The sequence below is a fragment of the Amphiprion ocellaris genome, chromosome 14, assembly GCF_022539595.1.
Source record: "Amphiprion ocellaris isolate individual 3 ecotype Okinawa chromosome 14, ASM2253959v1, whole genome shotgun sequence".
NCBI classification, from domain to species: Eukaryota; Metazoa; Chordata; class Actinopteri; family Pomacentridae; genus Amphiprion; species Amphiprion ocellaris.
In genome coordinates, this window is record NC_072779.1 from 21,209,076 (window position 1) to 21,232,017 (window position 22,942).

Sequence of the window (22,942 nt, forward strand, 5' to 3'; positions counted from 1 at the left end):
ATTCTTGCTTATCTGATATGATGAAATATGGGTGCACAGTTACTGTGTGTCTACTGCATGTCTGTTTCATCCAGATACTGTATGTTTCCATTATTTTTCAGACAGAGGTGAGACTGCTTGAAAGAAACAATCAACTCTCAATTATGTGAACTGTATTTTTTATTATTGCACCACACAGCAACCCTCAGAAGACAACGAAGTTTGACCTTATTTGAAAAATATCTCAAAAGCTATTGCAAAAATCAACTCCGACAAACAAATCAAAACTAGTCAATAAAAAGACTGTTACGTTCTTTTCAGTTGCCAGCCTAAAGACCAAACTGGCTGATAAAACTGGTTGGGTATATGAGCAGCTACACGTGCATGGCAGGATTTGTCCTATGGGCTGGTTTTGATTGGTTTCACAATCACTGAGCTGCCGGTGAACAGCGTGGGAAAGAACCCATTCAGGAAACTGTTCTTCAGTCGGTGAACGAAGTGGACATATCTGACCCCGGGTCCATAGCCGGAGAACACATGCGACACCTGCAGGCCAACACAGACACATACAGTGAAAAGCATGGATACGAGTGGGAGTGGATCACCTGTACCTGTCAGGGTGCTCAGTGACTCACCTCCTTCCAGTTGTGTGAGTAAACGCTGAGCTCCTCAGTGGGGCTGACAGAGTGCTCTGAGATCACCGTGCTTTTGTCCGCACCCAGTAACTTCACATGCAGCTGGTAGATGGATTTATGCAGCTGACTCTCCTCATACCTGACAAAAAAACACCAAATTTCTATTTTCTAATAACTTCTACGATGTTTCCTGTACAAAACATCAGGAAAATAGAACGATGTTCAGTTACTGTATTTCTAATTGATTCATTCCAGTACACTGTTAGCATACTCTGGAGGTTCCTTTATGTAGATCAACTGAACATGCAGCCCGGTGCACAGTTCAATCTAATATATATGAAGAAATACGTTTACAATAATAGATTATGACATGTAGATTTAAAAATAGCTAAAAGGAAATTTGTATTTTGCTTATGATCAATGCCAAATAACAAGGAGTTTTCTTGGATTTGTCTCCAGACATGGTAAGGTCAAGGAAAGGCCTTTATTATCCCAGGCTGTGTCACAAGTCCGTCTATACTGATCAGCCACAACATTAAAACCACTGACAGGTGAAGTGAAAAACATTGATCATGTTCTGTTCTGCTGGTTCATGACAATAATGTGAATACTTTGACAAGCAGCACCCGCCTAAACATTGTTGCAGACCAAGCACACCCTGCATGGCAAAGCACTCTGCAGTTGGTTCAGCCTCCTCAAGCACTCCTGTTCCTCAGCAATGGCTTGAGGAACAGGACTAAGAGCCCAAAGCATTGACCCTCCAAGCTCTCCAAACACTAATCTGATCAAGCATCCATGGAATGCAGTTGAATAAGCCTCATCCACAAAGGCCCCACCCCACAACCCACAAAGGACTGACCCTATGCCTGACGCCACAGAACACCCTCAGAGATCCATGTTCTGATGGGTCAGAGCTGGTTTGACAACACGAAGTGGACCTATACAGCAGTGGTTTTTAAAGTTGTGGCAGATCAGGATATTATGTCTCTGCCGTGTGACTCAGTACTACTGATATGTATTAAAATTGAAATCTATTTAATAATCCTAAGAGTAATGGCCAATAATAGCAAATTTATGTCTTTGTTGCAAATTAGTCACAGGTTTGCCACAAATCTGCTGCAAGCATTCTATTTTCTAAGGGAAATCAGAAAGCCAGCCAGTACAAACTTGTATGACACACAGCGGTTCAACATGTGCTGTACATTATGTCACCTACGTACGTAGCAACCAAGCCGATAAGGCCACAGTGATAAGAAATCACACATTGTCTGTTGTAGGGGTGGAAGGGCGGGAGTGTCCATAAACCCACCAGTCTTGGATGACTATTTCAGGCTGAAAAGCATCCAGCAGCTCGTCCCACAGTCCCTCTGCCCTCAGGTCCACAACCTGCTCCATAGTGAACCAGCTGAGGAGGAAAGAGGAGGCAAGAGTTAGATTAAGCTCACCCTTAACCTGACTCTGCTGCACAAACTAGTACAGCAAAGAGCCCAGGTGAGTTCAAATCATGCTGGTTTAAACAATTGTGCAGGCCATTATGTAAAAGTAATTTCAACATGTAAATTTGCTGCTAACCAATGGTATAACCTGCCGTGTGGTTAAAGTCTGATCCTCAGTAACACCTACCTATATGTAGGCAAAGCACAGACCACAGCACCTTCTGGGATGCCACTGTCATCATAGGGCAGGACTTCTATGCTCGTGGTCCAGCCGGTGAAGTCACCTAGGAATTAGGAGATTAGTTACACTACCTGTCAAAAGTTTGGACACACCTTCTCATTCAATGGTTTTTATTTCATTTTTTAATTCATTGTAGATTTTTTTTTCTTATTTATTCTTGCCCTGTTTTTATGCTTTCGTATTTTTGTACTTTATCTTTTGGAGCTGCTGTAACAGTGAACTTTCCCCACTGTGGGATTAATGAAGTTTATCTTTACCCTTATCCTTAATACTTAAGACATCAAAACTATAAAAGAATACATATGGAATTATGTTGTAAACAAAAAGGTGTTAATCTTCAGTATTAATCTACAATGTAGAAAATAATACAAACAAATAAAAAGCATTGAATGAGAAGGTGTGTCCAAACTTTTGACTGGTAGTGTCTGTTTCACAAAACTTCATTCATTTTCCTAGTTTTTATTGGCTGATCTCTCTTGTCTCTCACCATCAGGCTGAAAACGTGGAGGTCCACGTGTGAGCACTTGAGCCAGCTCGGGTTCAGGTGGAGGAACATCTTTACTCAACCCTATGAAAGGAAGAAGACAAATTACTGTTGTGAACCCTGTCATCCCAGTGTAAACATGAGGAAGCAAAGAATATATCTTCCTGACAAGAGTCACTGGGTGTGCCTCGTTTTTCGTAAAAACACAGTATTAGTCATTTCTGCACATTGAGACAGACCTAAGCCTCCAGGGAACTTGTCACTGGTGTTACAACAGCTTCTTCACTTGCCATACTTTGTTGCAAAAATGACATCTTACGTCATTGGTGACCACACCCAGCTGCTTTGTTTTAAAACCATTGCACTTTCAATGTAGGTGTTTAACCCTAAAATTCAGTTAAATAAATCCATGACTCATAATGAAATTTTAAAGTATTCTTTTAGTAATAGCTCTAATCAAATAAATGTCACCACATCTGGGGTCATTGTCTTTTTATTTCAGTCACCTATGCCAAGAGTTTGGTACCTTGTAACAACTTGCCACTGAGTGTTAAAAAAAAGAGAAACTAAGTGTGGATTGTACCAGGATCTGTTTTTCCTAGTGAGACATGCATGTGTTTTTCAAATGCAATTTTTTAGAAACCTGACACAACAAACAAAATTTCATTTGCTTCCAGATGATCATTTATGACCATGAATTTTGCCTGTGACAACATTTACCAACACCAGGGTGTTTTTTGGGGCTTGTTTTTTTGCCTCACATTTCTCCATTAGTTACATTGCGCAAAGGTTAGTGTTTTTGAGGAAGTGTGTGCCTTGTTGGTAGTTAATCAAAAGAAGTTCTGACCAAGAACAGATATCAGGATAACACATTGAAATTCTTGGTTCAAAACACCAAAGCTAATTAAAAGTTAGTTATGGACTGAAATAGCTTTTGATCATAGTGAATATACACTACCATTGAAAAGTTTGTGGTCATTCAGATAATTTTGTGTTTTCCATGAAAACTCACACTTTCATTCATGTACAAACATAATTACACAAGAGTTTTCTAATCATCAATTAACCTTTCAACATGATTAACTAACACAATGTAGCATTAGAACACAGGAGTGATGGTTGCTGGAAATGTTCCTCTGTACCCCTATGTAGATATTCCATGAAATATCTGTAGACTGTATTTATGATTAATTTAATGTTATCTTCATTGGGGGAAAAAAGCTTTTCTGTCATGATAAGGCCATTTCTAAGTGACCCTAAACTTTCGAACGGTAGTGTGAACACAACTGTGAAACTATGGAAACAATTAATACATTACTTTAAAGTCAACATCTGTATTAGCACTGAACTCAAAGCCAGCTGTGGATCAGTATCTCTGTACTCTGAACCTTCCTCTGGAGCAGTTCTGTGGATTCAAACTGTCCCTGGATCAGTAAACTGTCCCTGGATCATTAAACTGTCCCTGGATCAGTAAACTGTCCCTGGATCATTAAACTGTCCCTGGATCATTAAACTGTCCCTGGATCAGTAAAAGTGTCTCTGGCTCTTTAAACTGCCCCTGGATCAGTCTTGTGAGTTGTGTGTAACAGTGATGTGTTACCGTGAGGTGCGGGGTTCTTCAGTAAGTTTCTTCCCAGCGGCCTGGCTTCATACACGGCCTTCCAGTCCAGGCTGTCGGGCATCGGTGCGCCCTGCAGACTCCACTCAGCCTCACATCTCTGCTTCCACTCAGCGGCAGACATGGTGCTCAGAGATACTGTGTGAACTTCACACTGATTCAACCAGGAAGAGTTTACACATTTTTATTGCAGTGTCCAGTCTGCGCCACGCCTCGACGTTGCGATGTAAGCAAAGCAATGCTGCTCCCTCTTAAAGCCACAGTAGTTCAACAGTGTGTCCAATTCAAGCAATACTAAGAGTACTAATAATAACAATATTAACCCTTGGATGTGTAAGTGGATCAAAAATGACCCAGTGATGTCTTTTTCTTGCAATATCTTTGTAAAGAAAAGTTTTTTTTTATCACTTCATATTCCAGCTATTGCTCAAAAAACGTTTCTGAAATCATTCCATTAAAATTTTGAAGTTGCCTTTTATACTGTTAAAGAAATTGTAGTATTTGCGTTAGCTCTTTATCACTGATAACATCATACAAGAGGTGATGGAGGGACGGAGAGCAGCAACTGCTAGAGGAAAAGAGAATGGATGTTGACATTCTTCTATTACTGTTCTGTGTAATATTCTTCTTTTTCAGTTATCAGAATGTTCAAAATCTGTTATAAAGTGAAAAACAAACATATTTTCAACATGAAATCATTCTTGTGTGGACAAAAATATAATACAAACAATAATGCAAATGATTATTCTTAACCGAAATGACATAAAAACACATTGATTCTTGTATAGGTTTCCTGACCCACTTATGGAAGAGTGTAGCGTCCAATCACTGATGCATCTAAGGGTTAATAAAATATTACGACATAATACTTTATGTTTATTAGTAGTAATAGATGTTAAGTGGAAACAATAACATAACTGGATACATCAGTAAATGATAGTGTAGGTTAAATTATACGTTTGCGTGTGTGTATGTGTGTGTGTGTGTGTGTGTGTGTGTGTGTGTGTGTGTGTGTGTGTGTGTGTCTGTGTGTGTGTGCGTGTGTGTGTGTGTGTGTGTGCGTGTGCGTGTGCGTGTGCGTGTGCGTGTGCGTGTGCGTGTGTGTGTCAGACTGATAAATAAAATATCATGTTTTATAGCTTGGAATTCTATTTTTAGAGTCCATTAAAACACATTCTGTTGTTTTGTCTTTGTCATTTAACGCCAAACATTGAAACAAATGTGTCACCTGGTGCATTATTCTTTCTATTATTTATGTATCTGTGCATTATTCATTACTTTGTAAACTTGAATCACATTCGTTAGTTATAATTAATCAGTGAGAAAGTCTAGAATTATATCAGCTGCAGGCTCCAGACTTCTCAGATCACACATTTGTCCCATTATCCTCAGTTTTATCAGTGAGCAGTGGCAGTCTATATGCAGCACCTATTGTTTCTTACTTAAGGCCTTTGCCCCTATATGATCACCGTATGGTTACCTGCCTACTGTAGAGACTCTGACCTTTGCACTGGACCAGTACATTGACAATCCTGTATTTCAGCATATGGTGCACAGACATGGATGAAAGCTTTATGTCTTTAATGTAAAATGTGGATGATTCTAAATGAAACATTCAGCATTTACATAGCCAGCCTGCTGTGCTGATATGTACATTTGCTTCTGTATAAGTGAGATGAATATAGCTCTTAGAGTTGCTGAGTGTTCAGTGTTTGGCTCATAAACAGGCTTAGATGGGGGCTATTCATAAGTGTAAGACATGTATGTGTGTAGTATGAAGTTTACTGTGGACTGCACAGTTAAGGTCAAGGTCAAAGTTGGCTTTCTTGCCCTCCGTGTGAGAAATTTATCTTAGAATAAGGCAAAAGCAAGCTGCACAGCAACACATAAAACAGAACACATGCTACTAAAACACATATAATGCATGACACATAATAAATGAGTTAAAACAAGAAAAGCACTCAGAGTGCAGTACTCCGCCAAGGCTGTTCATTTCCCCATATGGCATTGTCAGAAATGCAGCATTTTAAAAAAAATCATAAATGCAGCATTTTCTTTAGTTTTTGATGATCAGAAATCACGGGAACATAAAGTGTGGCCATTTAATATAGATGTACCCACAAACGAAATGACCTTGTGCTGACATAGTGTTCACTTGTTGTCATAGTTACAGTGATGCCATGCTGCTATCTCTCAGTGATACAGAAATCTTTAACAAATCTGTGGATCCAGACTATAAGCTGCATCACTGCCAAAATCTAATCATTTGGTCCTTGTGTCATTTCTGACCTTCCCTGAAAATTTCATCCAAATCCGTTATTCTCTTTTTGCGTAATGTTGTGCACGGACAGACAGACAAACGTACGCCAATCGTCACATAACTCTGCCGCATTCCTTGGCGGAGAAATAATATGAAGAGAAAACCTAAAGTACACACATATCTCCATACATACATACATACATACATACATACATACGTACATACATCCCTATGTGCACAACATTTGGCTACCTCCTTCTGGTAGCTGCACCTAACTGCTCATTAATGAGCTTGATTGAGAGAGGGATAGAAGGATGTTTAAAACTGCAGAGCCTTCTGCCTGATTTCAACAGAACATACTCTGTGAACAGGGCATGTGATGAGTCCAAAAGAATACTGTTTTCCTGCCTGATGGTGGCCTGTATTAAGTCTTGCGGCATGAGTGGAGCAGTGCACCCATTATCTTTCTCGCCATCTTCACCAGATAATGAATCTGAGTTTTTGATTTGACTGTCAGAGCCCCAAACCAGCAGGTGATCCTGTACCTAAATATGGACTCAGTGGTTGTACAGAAAACAAATCAACATAATTTCTCTTCAGACACCAAACGTGCTGTTAGAATCCACAAGGTGGAGACATTTGTAAAGTATTTGGTGTGGTGACACTGCATTTCACTGCCATGTGCTGTGCTAGAAGTTTCCCAAGAATGTACAACTGAGTCACAAGATACCTATAGTGGAAAGCTACTCAAAGAAAGGCAGTTCACGACAGCTAACACAAGACTGTTGGAAAATATTACTCTTTGAATAGTCTTTAGGGTGGCGTTTTCAAAAGTATGTGCATCAGACGAATGGAATAGTGTGATATATCAAATGGAAGGTGAGAAATAATGAAACCTAAAAAGAAACAACAGCATCTGACATGAATCTATCCTTTGTTAAAATATACCTAGATCAGTCCTCAAATGTTTTATTTTGCTTACAACCGCATGAGCTTTATTGTTACATTCTTACTACAATATAGTGTCATTTTAAACATGTTATACTATCCTGTACAGTCATATTGTCTATTAAAAATAGTTAAATGACCTTATTTCTTTTTTTTTTTCTGAACATTTTGTGAATTAAAAAAAAAAAAAAAAAAAACTGTCTTGGAAATCTCATATTGCTTAGGTGCAAACAATGGTGGCCAAGTATGTTCCTTTTTTGACCAAAGCAAAGTGTCTGTGGCATTATAAGAGTATTCACAGTGCAAAATGCAGAAGTATAAATTTTGCACGAGGCTGTCAGATCATCACCAATGAAACTAAAGGATCTGGTTGAGGTACAGACGTAATCAGTTATGTAAGTAAGTGGAACTGGCAGACCAGCTTTCCCTTTCTAGTTGATGTTTTTGAGTAAGCAGCTGGAAATGTAAGGGGTTTTTTTGCATTCATGGAATTAGCATGGGGAATTGGAATTGTATTTTATGTGTGAATTAGGCTTGGAACTGTGTGCATTGACAAGAGGGAGACAAAGAAATGAAATTAAAGATTCCAATGCTCGAGCAAGACTGAAAAGTGTCACTGATGAAAATGATGCTTCTGTCTATTTTGTATCCATCCATCCATCCATCCATCCATCCATCCATCCATCCATCCATCCATTTTCTATTCATTAGGGTCGTGGGGAGGCTGGAGTCTATCCCAGTTGACTTCGGGTGAAGGGAGGGGACACCCAGGACAGATCACCAGTCTATTACAGGGCTACATATAGAGACAAACAATCACACTTTAGAGTTACCAATTAACCTCAGCGTGTTTTTGGACTGTGGGAGGAAGCCGGAGAAACCCACGGATGCACAGGGAGAACATGCAAACTCCATGCAGAACCAGGGATCTTCTGGCTACAAGGCGAAAGTGCTAACCACCAAGCCATTGTGCAGCCCTATATAATATCTGGCAAAATAAATGTATTGATATTGCTAACAGAGTATGTTTGTATAATGAACATACTGTAAGCTTGGAAATTACCAGAAAATATAAGGATTGAGAAACATTAAAAAAAGCTTTAACATGTAACGCAAAGAAAACATATTTCAGATTCTGTGCACATTGTATATACTGGAGTTTAAGCATGCTCAGAATATGATAAAACATTTTTATGATGCACATTTGAGTGCTTGTGTAAAGACTATCCTCGCTAGGATGCTGTTTTAGCTGTAAATACCAAAAAGCCAGAAGGATGTTGGACATCAGTGGAATGCAGCATACTTTAGCTTCTACTTATGTTGTCTTCTGTCATGGAGGTTAATTTATAGTTCAGCTGCTGATGACATAAGAAGGACCCAGAGCCAGCAAGGTTTATAGCTGGCAGGGAGCCAGGAAAGCTAGGTCAGCAGAGTGAGCTGCCGCAGGGCAACACACTGTGCCGTAATATGGCTCCAAAACGGATATTTACTCTTACAGTACAAAGCATCGGGGATGTAACATATTTGAATGAAAGGCCAAAGCTTTGTAATAAAAATGCAGTTCGTGCACTGAGGCCACAGACTCTTTCAAGAGTAACACATAGAAGATTATGTAACATGCAGGGAGTGGTGTGATCACAGCTGCCAACTGACACATGTTACTGTATGGACAGGTGTGTAGGAGGTCATTTTCAACTGTCTACAGAAAGAACATTTCTCCAAGTTAACAAATATGCACAGAGAAAAATCTGAATTTGTATTTAGAAAAAAAACATAGTGAACAGTTGGACACATGCAGACTGTGACACTTTTCACACCTGGTCATGTCCATATGCAGCCCACACATGTCATCTGCCCTTGTGCCCAAGTGCAGTGTGGGTATTCTGATCACTGTGTGTGTTAGAGGTGAACTCTGGCTGCCTGATAATTCATGAGTTTATCCACTGATGCGGTGAAGTAGTTAAACAGACAGTTTTGCCTTTGCAAGAAGGATGATGCAAACATTCGCTCTGCTCCTGGTGGGTAAAGAAGAATCCCTTCTGATAATATTACCTTTATCCCTGGTTAAAGGTTCACACCACTGAATTTACACATAAATGTCACTGTACTCATAATCAGCTTGTGAAAACAGCTTCATCCTCTGTGACTCTGAAGGAATTTTGTGAAGTGTGGTGGGAGCATAACTCCAATGGTGGATTTCTCAGCCTGAGGGGTTTACCATGAAGTGAAATGAATGGGTTAGCGAAGTATGTTGAGATTAACAGATTTCTACCAGCATCCCTCTGTTGCATCATCACTTGCAGTATATATATATATATATATATATATATATATATATATATATATATATATGATATAAGAGAATATATCTATATATATATCTATATATCTATATATCTATATATCTATCTATCTATCTATCTATATATATATATATATATATATATATATATATATATATATATATATATATATATATATATATATATATATATATATATATATATATATACACACACACACCAAGGACATGACACTGAGCCAGGTGTAGATGTATGTTACATTGTACAGTACAGCGTGATATTTGAGGTCATATCCCATGTGCAATGATCCATAGTCACATACTGTCCTCCTGAAGCCTCAGGAATGCCAGCGCTTTTAATCATTCAGATCCGTTGATACATACTTGCTATGCTTAAATAAACATTGCCCTTTCGAGAGTATAGTGTTCACGTGTTTCAGTCTATTTAACCCAGCAGAGACAGTCACACCTATTTGCTTAGCAACAGCACCTGCATGAAGAATCAGGTGGAAGACAAAGCTTAAAAATGTATATTCGAAACGCACATCATAATAGTTGATGAGAATTAATTTTAGTTGAGCACTAAATAGTGATCTAAAAGTTAAAGTTCCCTTGTAACACAAAACCACATACATTATACAAGTTCTACTACATGCAGTGCACTCTTGTGAAGTGTTTAGCCAAAGCTAGGAGACTTCTGGTCCAGACTGAGGCGATAGAGAACTGACTCAGTGAAATTAAATCAGGGTCCTGGGTTAGCGGGGGTTGCTCTTTGACAGGGTGGAGATGGACCCAGCAAGCCTGGTATAATTATAGCCTCCCCCTGACCACGCTCTGTACACGTGACCCTGGTGACTTGAGTTTTAATGGAGCAGGACCAACCACTAACACACCAACAAGCAGTGCAACAAGCACACCAATGCAGACCTGCAAAAGAAAAATCAGCTTGCATCGAATCCAATTTATCGGGTTTTTCATCTATTTAATCATCAGTCAAAATGCTTAGAAAATAGTGCAGTGTCGGTTCTCTTTTGAGCAGTCAGGTTTTAAACCAGTCTAAAGATCAAACATTATTTTATTACCTGCATAAACATACAGCTATCTCGAAAACCAACCTTTAACAGCGAATTAGTTTAATTAACTGTTATGCTGTGAGCTTGAGCTGCAACTCACTGCTAGTTTTCTACGGACAGGTGCTGATTTTAATGTGAGAGCTTTAAATATAGACTGCCATAAAGGGGATATTTATAGAGGCTTGCTACATCATTGTGTGTGGTTGCCAAGCACATAGTGTTACTCTTCCAATCATGAAATGGTTTCATCGTGAAGGGAGCTTTAAAGTATCACTACGGTTGAAAGAGGTGTTAAAAAGATACATTTCCCTCGTTCCTGACCAATGTGACATAATTTACACTCACCTGATGCTGGGACTGTAGCACTGTCACAGCTGCAGCTTGACACCGTGCTATTCTGACGCAGGTCAGTGCAGTTGGCAGGGATTCCTTTCAAAGGGTCACGCTATATAAGTTTCAAGAAAGTGTCGTGTGAAGCTACGAACTAATGCTCACTTCCTCGAACACATTCAGAGAGATAATAACACAGAACGCTACAATTCCAAAAAAATTCCTGTCACTGTGCATGCTGAAGCCAAATCATTGTACTATCTACAAAATACTTTCACTCAAAACTATCTTAAAACTCCCACACCTGCCATAATACCCTCACAATGCAGTGTACCCACCCTCAGATAGCATGTATCCAAGCTGACTATTTCTGTGGCCTGTTGAGGGTTTCAACATCTTGTGAAGTTGAAGGAACTCTGTGGCCGCCATCAGCAGAAGGCACATGCATCATATCACCAGCCTGTTGCATAACTGTTCTCAACTGCTGTTCTTCAGTTGTTGCGGGTAAAATGACAGCAAGTAGTCACTCTATCTGATGTCTGGTTTGCAGGTGTTACTACTTCCTCCCAGGAATTAAAGCTTCATACCTACTGCAAGTCTCACCCACATATATGCTGTGCTGAAAAATGTAAATGTAAAGTTAAAAATGTTTGCTGTATAAGGTGAAAGGGCAAGTTGGAGCATGAAGTGATAGTAGAAACCTGCACTAATTTGGTAACCTTTGACTTGAGGACAGGCAGCAGACAGCTGGGTAACATGAGAGGTGGTTTCAGTTCAGGGCAGAGGCACCAGCAAACACTCCTTTCTCCTTCATCTCAGTCTAGCAGGAACCAAAGCAGAAGTAAACGGGCAGATGTAGAGAACATGTTAGAAGGCAGAAGTGAAGGGCAGGCCTGAAGCATTTGGTTGGGTTGAACCAGACAGTTTGGAGGGGGAGGAGTGTGCTACTTGCTTGGTGTACAGACAGGGGTGGTAAGATGGGGGACAGAAAGAGCAGGTTTGAGCTAGTCAGCTGCCCGTCAGAGATGGCTGGGGTATCCCACAGGCAGAGCTGCATGCTGGGATGGCCCCCTCTTGGAACAGAGCCTCTGTTAATGATCCCCAGTGGAATTGTTGATGCACATTCAATATCTCATCTCCACACAGATTTCTGCATGTGCTGTGACAACACCAGTACATAATATTTAGATAGGAGACATTTAATTGCATTTGCCTTATATTTTTGGTGTTCTGTTTGCTGTCTGTTTTCTCTATTATTATTTTCTCTCTCTCCCTTTTGCCCTCAAATCAACTGGTTGAAGCAGATGGCCACCCTCCTGGTTCTGCTGGAGATCTCTTCCTGCATAAAGGAAGTTGTACCAATCAAACCAATTGGGAATATGCTGATTAAAGGAAATCTTTGGGTTGGTTGGGTTTTTCCCAACCAAACATCCATCCATCCATTATCTATACACCGCTTAATCCTCATTAGGGTCTATCCCAGCTGACTTTGGGTGAAGGTAGTGGACATCCTGGACAGGTCATCAGTCCATCACAGGGCTACATATTCAGACAAACAATGACACTCACATTCACACCTACAGACAATTTAGAATTGCCAATTAACCTCAGCATGTTTTCGGACCATAGGAGAAAGCCGGAGTACCTGGAGAAAACCCATGTATGCACAGGGAGAACATGGAAACTCCATGCAGAAAGATGCCAGGAAGGCAGGGACACAAATCAGGGATCTTCTAGCTTGAAGCTGAAAGTGCTAACCACCAAGCCACTGTGCAGCCCCTCAACTAATCAACAGGTCCTTCACTTTAGTTTTAAGCTAGTCAGATTAATTTTCATTTTTAACAATATTTTCTTATCCTTAATATTTAACTCAGTTAAAATACTATTGCATATCATTTGTTAGGGGTTTAACCATGATATTTAAATGACCCTATGCAAAATCACATCATAAGTAACACTGTAGGGTCTGTACCTCTATATTTACACTTGTTAGGTAAATTCGTAGCACTGTTCTGATTTTGGTTGTTTTAATCCTACAAATACAAGTTAAATTCAATCGGGAGGTTAGTCTATATAATAAAAAATAGCATTTGGGGAATGTATTATTAAAATTCAAAATGAAATGTTCAAATTAAAATTATTAGTGCAAGAAAAGAACATTCATAATTGAGATGGAGTCTGTGACTCGAGTGAAAAATTTAGTTATGACATGCCACATTTACTGTGCCATCACTCTCACTCCCACTGCCCCTAAGTGCTAGGTCCACTGCAGCTTTGAAATAATCCGGCTCAGCTGGACAGGTCATCAATCGAGACATAAACAAAAGCTCTGGCAGTACTTCAAGCTGCACAGAATAAAATTGTTCTTGTGTTCTGCAGCTGTGCAAGAAGCAGCTATGGAGTATAAGCATTAGTAAAATAGTGTGAGACATTTGAGAAAATATAATTTCAAAGAAGGAAGCTAATGAAGCCAATGTGTAAGATGGCATCATCTTTCATCATCAGCATTCCTTCTGACAGCCAGTATTCTCATCAAAGATTCACCATCTGATAACTAGCGTGTTAATTAGAGCCTGACCGAGTCATCGCTGGATTAAGGTAGATTCTGTTGCTCAGTGGGAGTCAACACTGATGAGTGAACACAGCAACATATATCTACACAATCTAATCCTATTTAGTGTTTGATGTTCAGTTTGTGTTGAGCTTATTGCAAAAGAGCGTGGATTCAACTGTGAAGTATCTTAACATCACAAAAACATTTAGAATATAGGACATTTGGGAAGGTATATGTTTGGAAATTGGAAAATTTCACTAGTTTACAATTTGAAGTACCAATGTTAGATTTCAATAGTCTTTGTTTGTTTTTTTTCTTTTTTTTAACCAAAATGTATTTATTTATATTTTGACAAGTCTGATGCCACTTTGGTTTCAGGAGAACGTACACAGATATGCTAGCAGCTCAGTGAAGCTGTTCTTCTTAAATGTTATTGTTACCATGCTAAGATGATCACAATGAAAATGTTAACAAAACTAAATGTAGAATGCTAGCATGTTAGTTTTTGTCTATAAACACTACTACACATTGTACAGTAGAGACTGATAGGACATTAGCTTTACAAGTTTTTATTCATGAACCAAAGTATATGACAAATTAACCAGATAAACTTTTGGCCTTCATGAAATTCTAGAGTCACAAAATAGATATAAATTTACCCTTAGAGGTGCATTCAAGTGCGCACCAAACCTGATGATAATCCATCTATTTTTGTTTTGACTTGTCAGTTTCATGAGATTGCCAAAGTTATCACTGACTTCATTCTCTGTTGAACTTCAATGTTTGTATAAAAAAAAAATCATTAAAATTCATGTAGATATTAGAATATTTTGGTCTGGACCAAAGTGCTGTACTGACCAACAGGCCTATCAGCAGACAGACCAACTCTTTCTAACTTTCATTCCTGACACAAGGACCTCTGATCTCTACGTCATGCTTGGCAAAAGTGAAGCTCAGCTTTTTTCAGTTGCTTTGCCTCCCACCATCCCTCCCACCCCCAACACCAAACCACCACACTTGTGACCCCCTTGTCTCCTCCCAGATACTCCCACCATGCAACTGGAGCTATGTATGGGTGACGGCTGCTGAGGGGGGGGGGGCGAGGGTACAGCTGCAGTACCCGTCTTGGATGACTGGGATGTAAATGCATTCCTTTCATAAACTGTTCAGAGTATCCGTGCAGAGGCTCTAGCCAATAAGGGTGCAGCAGGCACTAAAATGGCCAAGCCAATGACTGAGGGTCTGCCTGGTATATAAGCAGGGAGCAGACACCTCCAGAGTTGGGTGACCCCTATTTTGGCTGTGGTGAACAGGATCTGATCCCAAGGACTGTTACCTCTGTTCTTGTCTGGTGTGCAGGTAAAGAAATATCACAGTGATGATTAGTTTTGTGGCATTAAAGAAGGAGCAGTCATGGAGACATGGATGGATTTAAAGCACAATCCAGACCTTTAAAATGGCTCAAATAACTCTTCATGGCTGCTTTTTTTTCTTCCAAGGAAGTGTTTTGGACTTTAAATCTAAAATTAAAGGATAAATGCACAACAATTCTGGTATTTCTGCATCCACATGATGCATCCTTATAAAAAAGGTCCTACTTGGTAGCAGATGTCTCTGAACTTCCTCAGATTATTGTCAGTTAAGCAACAATGTGCATGATGATTATTTTCTGGCATGCAAGTATCTGTGCTGCAGTTGCAATGTTAATTTGTATCTCTGTTATTAATCTCTGCAAAGAGTTTTGTAATTTTTAAAGTGATTTATGTAAACAGGTGCTTCACAGTTTGATACATTTAAGTCAGATGACCTGAAGATCACAGAAGTCCTGTATTTGGCTTGAGCCATTTAAGAATCATATTTTTGGCATTTGGGGCTTTGTAGCAGTCGATCTAAGCAAATTGATTACTGCATCAAAAAGGTTAAAGGCTTCAGAAAACATGTACTGTTTATTACCAAAATGCTACCCTACAGTTACATGATGGATCATATTTCATGTGATCTAACATGAGAGTCATTGCATGCGTCATTGCTTTATTGTCCAAGTGATCAGCCTACCAGGGCAAAAGGAAACTAATTACAATAGGGGAACATAAATATATCCATAGATAAATGTGAGCAAAGGGATCTTGTTGGAGCAAAGTGGATGGATCCAAAATGTTTGATTCTGAAGTGGCAGTGTGATACAAAGAAGGTGCAGAGTATTTTCAAAGTACACATGAGTGAACACAGAACATGACCAGCCAGAGCTTCATTTAAGTGTCAACATGTAATCTGGACAACTAGAATTGCATATCTACCAAACCATTTGTTGCTGCTTGTATATGCTGAGGACATAAAGGGTATACAGTCAGAAGTGTAGGTGCTAAAAATACTATGCCAACAGGTGCTCCTCCCTCTACTCTATTTCAACCAGATATCTGAGCCGTTGAAAATTGAGTGACACTTGTTACCAGAATTCCTCTACTACACTACTGCAGCTGTCTTGCAGAATATCCAGTGTCTCTCAATGCTGAAGAGTTTTGGCAACCATTCAGATCACCTTCACAGACAATGCCAGATTAGGATGAATTGATTTACTAGTCCTGTGTTTTCCTCTAATTGCAGTGTTAGAAAGCAATCATGCCTTTCGGAAACACCCACAACAACTTCAAGCTCAACTACAAAGTTGAGGAGGAGTTCCCCGACCTGTCTAAGCACAACAACCATATGGCCAAGGTCCTGACCAAGGAGATCTATGGCAAGTTGAGAGACAAGCAGACACCCAGTGGCTACACCCTGGATGATGTCATCCAGACTGGTGTCGACAACCCCGGTGAGAGCCAGAGAGACACTTCATTTTAGACAAAGAAACCTTTTTCAACATTAGCAGTACAAACACAAAACTCCCTTCATCTTCTGATTCTCTCTCACCTCTCCTGTTTGTTTTTCAGGTCACCCCTTCATCATGACTGTTGGCTGCGTCGCTGGTGATGAGGAGTCCTATGAGGTCTTCAAGGATCTGCTGGACCCCGTCATCTCCGACCGTCATGGTGGATACAAGGCCACTGACAAGCACAAGACTGACCTTAACTTCGAGAACCTGAAGGTTAGATTTTTTTAACAAAGAGCAGAAACTGGCATGGTTCATTAAGTAAAGCAGCTAAAATTTAGTAATGCAAGACTTTCAGATGTTGAACCAGTCACTAGATGCCTGATTTCAATGATTTTCAGCTGGAGAATCACTGGATGGTTTATCGGTTCTGTCACCATATACTCATACTCATATCTTATCATTTTTTTCATCAGGGTGGCGATGACCTGGACCCCAACTACGTTCTGTCCAGCCGTGTTCGTACTGGTCGCAGCATCAAGGGATTCACCCTGCCCCCCCACAACAGCCGTGGCGAGCGCAGACTTATTGAGAAACTGTCTGTTGAGGGTAATTAGTATTAGTTTGAGAACATAAGTATACCAATGGCTGTGCGAAAATAACACACCATTCACAAGCAATGCACAGTGTCTTCAGTGAATGAGAGGTGAACCCAGCAAGTCAACACTTTGATGTTCCATTTCTTTGCAGCTCTGACCAGCCTGGATGGCGAGTTCAAGGGAAAGTACTACCCCCTGAAGTCCATGACTGACGCCGAGCAGGAGCAGCTGATTGCTGATCACTTCCTGTTTGACAAGCCCGTCTCTCCCCTGCTGACCTGTGCCGGCATGGCCCGCGACTGGCCCGACGCCAGAGGCATCTGGTGAGCATGACCAACAGCTGTCAGTAGGCTGACTGTAGAAACAGTTTCAGAACTCTTGGCCTAGGTTTGCCCTTTTATTATGTTTCTGCATTTCCTGTGTTTCATTACATGTTGATCCATATCTACTTAGGCACAATGACAACAAGACCTTCCTGGTCTGGGTGAACGAGGAGGATCACCTGCGTGTCATCTCCATGCAGAAGGGCGGCAACATGAGGGAGGTCTTCAGGCGTTTCTGCACTGGCCTGCAGAGGGTACACACTGATATCAAGTCAAATTAAGAATGAAATATGAAGTATGAAATCCAAGGCAGTGCGGACCATTGCAGGATGTACCATTGACTCTCATTCTTTCATATCTGCCAGATTGAGGAGATCTTCAAGAAGCACAACCACGGCTTCATGTGGAACGAGCATCTTGGCTACATCCTGACCTGCCCATCCAACCTGGGTACCGGCCTGCGTGGTGGTGTCCACGTCAAGCTGCCCAAGCTGAGCACACACCCCAAGTTCGAGGAGATCCTCACCAGGCTGCGTCTGCAGAAGCGTGGCACAGGTATGCACAAACATCTCTTTAACTTCGGGATTGGCTGACCTGTCTAGATTTCTACAGAATTCTGAGCTGGAAGGTTTTTATCTGCAACTAATTCCTTGTCCTTTTTCTTCAGGTGGTGTGGACACTGCCTCCGTGGGTGGTGTGTTCGACATCTCCAACGCTGACCGTCTGGGCTCCTCTGAGGTGTACCAGGTCCAGCTGGTGGTTGATGGTGTCAAGCTGATGGTTGAGATGGAGAAGAAGCTGGAGAAGGGAGAGGCCATCGACAGCATGATCCCTGCCCAGAAGTAAAGAGGGACAATCTTCCGTTTTTCTCGTGACCATTCATGTGCAATCGAGCCAGCTAACGGGCGTGCAGAGAAAACAGCCGCTCACCTAGAGACTCTTGACTCTGCTAACCTCTTTTTCTTCCGTCCAGTTTTTTCCCCCCTTTCTCCGTCCTTTGTTTTTTTGTTTTCACGTTCTCCTGTGTTGGTTGGTAACATCCTGGGATCAGCCTCCACTGAGCTGGGTTCACCTGGCAGAAGTGGCATCACCTACTTTTTTTCATGAAAAGTAATGATTATTGAAGCTGTTCATATTGCTCAATAAAAAAAAAAAATTGCCCCATGAAACAACTACATGAGTTTTGTGTGTTTTGGTTGCAATATTAGAAAACACACTTTCAAATGAAAGAACAAGGCCATGAAATATACTCACACTTAATTGTGTGGGGATCTATGAAAACGAGACACAAAAATCAATAAAAAAATGCCAACATCAGTGAATTTTATTCATCTTCAGCTCTTTGTTCTCCTTATATACCATAACCACTCAATCTCAGTTTACACTTTGCTTCTGAGGGGAGGAATTAAACAGTAGAACAGAGTAAAATTACTCATACAGGCCAAACTGTGTGTGTTCTTCAGTGTTTTTTTGTTGTTTTTTTTGCATATAACATCAACTGTTTCCAAAATCAGTTTTGAAATTACAGTGCATGTTAAATACTGAGCCCCCTGGGGCTCTAATACTGTTATCATCCACCATTTAACCCAGACCAGTGACGCACCCTCTCTGAGCAGGTATACAAGCATTTACGCAACACTCAGTTCAACAAAAACTCTTTTCAAGAATTTTTCACAGTAGATTCCACCTTAAGACAACAATCATCCATCTTATACTAAGAGTGAGTTGTTTTACACAAAGTTATTTGCTTTTCTGCCCATTTCACTTCACAAATTCCCATTTAAATGCTCAGCAAACAACCTGATTCCTATTTTCAATCAGGAGACAGTGACATAACATTTCTATGGCTTGAATGCAACCCAGGGCTTTCAACATGTCATGTAGTTATCAGGATTGGTGTAAATTCAAGTTAAAGTGAAACCAAACTAAAAATTTATTCCCAAATGTCCTTGTGCTGGATCTAAAATGGAACCTTTTTTTCACATAATGTACGTAGCGGTACATTTTATGGCATATCCAAAGACTTCTATGACCTCAGACGCCCTCTTGAGCATACTGAACCTATCCTCTAGCAACAAGGTGGAGTGAAGTCACTGTATATCACCTGAGCCCTTCTGTTTGTTTTTGTGAAAGGGGGAAGAATCTGGCGCTTCATCTAGCAATTTATGTCTAAAAAACTGACTGTGTCTGCATTTCACAAAAGCTTCCAATCCTAGGTGTGCATCATGTTTCTTTTTTTCCCATAAAACCCAAACTCTGAAGTCATGCAGGATTGCAGGTTGGTTTTGTTCCCCATTGTCACTGACAGAAACTGCTTTAATCTAGAATTACTTCCCTTGCTCTAGCTATAAATAAACCTTGAGCTCTAAGATATATACTATATTCATATATTTTATATGCAGTCATTGACTGACTGATATAAATCCTGTTTTTTAATGATATTATTCTAAAAAATAAATAAAGTACCTGTGCAAATATCCACAAATTGAAGTGTTTCACATTTAAGACATTGGCGCCCTCCAGTGGCTAGTTCTGGGTATTACCTATACAGGTACACTGGAAGGAGCTGATTCAAGTCAAAGCAAAGTGCATTGAGGTCTATATTACCTAATGCTAATATACACCACAATGAGAAACGTCCAGGGAGAGGACAAGGACAGACTTCTGGTGCCCATTTTGGTGTCTGCTTCTCACTTTGAAGGGGAGGGAGGCTCAAAACCAGCCTCCCCTGTTGGGCTCCATGAAATAGCACACACCAAAGAGGACTGAGAAGATGTCATACAATGTGAGAGAGTGGATGATGGCTGAGTGTCTCCCAGTGAGAAACAAAGCCAAATGCTCATTGTGACAATAGAAAAAAGTTGGTGGTACGTATGAAGGCGGCGGACAGAAAAGGTTGGCTTCCCTGTTAAATGTAGGGAGTTGGTGGTTTCATGATGGGTAGGAACGGGATGGGGAGGTGGGCATGGGGGTGGGGGGTATGTGATGGAGTGGGTGGTTTAAGTCACCATGAGCAAAGCCACAACTGAGAGATAGTATTAACAGTAAATCAGCAGCCAAACAACATGATCTCTGTAGCCTACGTAAATATCACAGTACGTTATTCACTAAAAACAGGGAGGGAGAATTGAAAGCTTTCTCAGTTTTTTCTGTCTTTTTTTTTTTTTTTTTTTTTACATTAAATATGTACTGTATGAAGGCGCTGGGGGTAGTTCACTTTAAAGGCAACTGGACTGACAAGAAGAAAACACCGTCCACACTGCCTTCATCGTGCCTTTCTAGATACGGAACACTCACCCCGATCCCCACAGTCATCAATAATGGACAGAGCAGTTTATATACTGTGCCACAAGAAGAAGAGGGTGGACTTTGGGAGTGTATGTTACCTCTGTGTGTGCAAAGGTGTGTAATCTGAGAGGTTTTGCTGCTTGGCTGATCCACTTCTGGTGTTTCCCACCAACATACTTTGATGATAACTGAGGTGAGATCACATGGCACGGAATAGAACCAATAGAAGAGTTGAATTGCACTGAAAATACACCAGACTTACAGTATCACTGTTATTTTGTGCTGTGGTGACTGACTGCTTTCGAGGGCAAGGTGTGCACAGCATTTGCAGTGCACTCTTGCTTTAATCACCTTGGAAATTTTCAACAGTTGGGAGATTTGTTAGAAGGATTTTCTTGTGTATAGGTCACTGCTGCTGTCGTGTCTTCAGTACAATGCTGTTGGAGCAGGTAAAAGGACGGAATGGGGTGAGGCTGTAAAACCTAAATGATTGGTTTTGCTGTCAACGACAAGCACTGACAATGAATCCAGCCAATCAGAGAGCAGCAAGTCTATTTCAATCTTCTACAGTGCCAACACAGGCAAATTATTCAATGGAAACTACTGCATGAAAAATTATAGTCTTATATTACGTAAGAAAATCATTAATTCTGAATTCTGGTACAGCAAAGACTGTAAAATGAAGCATGATATTATAGCTCCAAAAATGTTCTGTAAGTCTTGTGTACATAAATAAATCACCGACCAATGGGTTTCTTTCTCAAAAACATTATCTACACTTGAAATTTCTGCTCTTGCCATGCAGAGAAACTAATGTGATTGGGAGTCCAGAATTCTACTAGTTCATGAAGTTCAGGATCTCAGTGGCTCATTTGTATCCACCATGGATTGGCTTTCGGCATTCCATACCAGCCTCTGATTGGCTGTTTCAAAGGCCCATCTACCCTGCTCCCACTGACCTTAATCCAGTGCAGTCGTCACCGTTGTATGTACACGAATCAAAGCAATGCAACACTCTGTGGCTGCTTGTCTGATCACTGAGTTGCACCATTTCCATGTTTGTGCATGTTATTGTCCTCAGGTGATGAAAAGTCAGCAGGTAATCAGTGAGGGGGAAAAAAATGAACGGTGTACGTAAAGGTGACATATAAAAGAACAGTTTAAAAAAAACACTGGGTGTTCAATGATGTCAGATAGACGAGAGATGTTTTTTCTGCAGTGGTGAATGTGACAGTGGGTAAAAACAATGATTAGAGCAATAAATAACAAAATAAAGAGTCATTATGGCTAAGAGTAGCAATAAAAAATATTCAACTAGATTCCATCTGATCCAGGTCCAGTGGGTGCAGCAGCTCAGTGAAGAAGCTGGCTGAGCTGGGTGGGGTGATAGGGTGGACGGGGGGTAGGGGAGCTTCAGTCTGTGTGACTTCATGGATCAGGTGTGTGTGCATCAGTATGTGTGTATATGTGTGTGTGTGTGTGTATGTGTGTGTGTGCTGAGGGGGGGTAGTCTTGAAAGAGACGGAAGGAAAAGTCACTTCTCTCGGGTCCAGCCCCTCGTCCCTTCTCTGCGTTTTTTTTTTTTGTTGTTGTCTTCAATTCCCTTCGCGCACACACATAAACACTCACACAAAAACGCACACTCCTACGAAACACACCCTCCGTTCAAAGTTCAAGGTCCTTAGAGATTTGGGTGGCGATGTCCCGAAAAGCTAGCGGTGCCCCCCAAAGTCGCGTGTACCGCACCCCGTTAGAAGTCTCCGAGGTGCCCGTGGAAAGATGGCACACCTCGGCCTCGAAAGCCACGCGGCCCCCTGCCACGCCATGGGTGCAGGAGAGCAGAAAGGGGCCGGCATGATGGACCTGGCAGCCACATCCGAGCGCCGCCTCCCGCAGAGCCAGTACCACCTCCGCAGGGTCCCGCCGCCCACCACCTCTCAGATCCCAGCCACGTCCGACGGCCCGGGGCTCGGACGCTTTTTGATACCCAGGTAGATGGCAACTAAGAAGAGGACGGGGGAAAACAGAAAAACAATCAGGCACTGGAGCACACCTGCTACTAC

At 40.9% G+C, this 22,942-nt stretch overlaps 3 protein-coding genes across 5 annotated transcripts in view; 1 reads left to right on the forward strand and 2 right to left on the reverse strand.

The window, feature by feature from the left end:
- Window positions 1-141: 141 nt before the first annotated feature.
- nccrp1 (P1, F-box associated domain containing) lies at window positions 142-11,424 on the reverse strand. The gene is made up of 7 exons (XM_055016937.1): window positions 11,322-11,424; window positions 4,376-4,547; window positions 2,779-2,859; window positions 2,238-2,334; window positions 1,924-2,019; window positions 615-753; window positions 142-525 (listed from the first exon to the last, which is right to left on the reverse strand). The coding sequence occupies exons 2-7, from the start codon at window positions 4,515-4,517 to the stop codon at window positions 379-381; spliced, it is 702 nt and encodes a 233-aa protein (XP_054872912.1). The 5' UTR covers window positions 4,518-4,547; window positions 11,322-11,424; the 3' UTR covers window positions 142-378.
- Window positions 11,425-15,061: 3,637 nt separating this feature from the next.
- ckma (creatine kinase, muscle a) lies at window positions 15,062-18,766 on the forward strand. Its single transcript, XM_023261681.3, has 8 exons — window positions 15,062-15,219; window positions 16,465-16,672; window positions 16,791-16,945; window positions 17,146-17,278; window positions 17,420-17,591; window positions 17,722-17,845; window positions 17,957-18,146; window positions 18,259-18,766. The coding sequence occupies exons 2-8, from the start codon at window positions 16,480-16,482 to the stop codon at window positions 18,435-18,437; spliced, it is 1,146 nt and encodes a 381-aa protein (XP_023117449.1). The 5' UTR covers window positions 15,062-15,219; window positions 16,465-16,479; the 3' UTR covers window positions 18,438-18,766.
- The window catches only part of mark4a (MAP/microtubule affinity-regulating kinase 4a), a 35,631-nt gene continuing 31,162 nt past the window's right edge, over window positions 18,474-22,942 (reverse strand). Inside the window, exon 18 of one of the 3 annotated variants that reach the window (XM_023261679.3) lies at window positions 18,474-22,921. In XM_023261679.3, coding sequence (XP_023117447.1) covers window positions 22,545-22,921 — 377 coding nt within the window. In that variant the 3' untranslated portion in view covers window positions 18,474-22,544. The remainder of the gene's footprint in view (window positions 22,922-22,942) is intronic. The other 2 variants (XM_023261677.3, XM_023261678.3) reach the window with 2 other exon arrangements.

Excerpts from the sequence above, each read along its gene's own strand:
- ckma (XM_023261681.3), top strand. The coding sequence starts at position 16,480 with ATGCCTTTCGGAAACACCCACAACAACTTCAAGCTCAACTACAAAGTT. Across the intron at positions 16,673-16,790 it reads GACTGGTGTCGACAACCCCG|GTCACCCCTTCATCATGACT; the intron begins GTGAGAGCCAGA and ends TTTGTTTTTCAG. Across the intron at positions 16,946-17,145 it reads TTAACTTCGAGAACCTGAAG|GGTGGCGATGACCTGGACCC; the intron begins GTTAGATTTTTT and ends TTTTTTCATCAG.
- nccrp1 (XM_055016937.1), bottom strand. The coding sequence starts at position 4,517 with ATGTCTGCCGCTGAGTGGAAGCAGAGATGTGAGGCTGAGTGGAGTCTG. Across the intron at positions 2,860-4,375 it reads GAAGAACCCCGCACCTCACG|GGTTGAGTAAAGATGTTCCT; the intron begins GTAACACATCAC and ends TTCCTTTCATAG. Across the intron at positions 2,335-2,778 it reads TCCACGTTTTCAGCCTGATG|GTGACTTCACCGGCTGGACC; the intron begins GTGAGAGACAAG and ends CCTAATTCCTAG.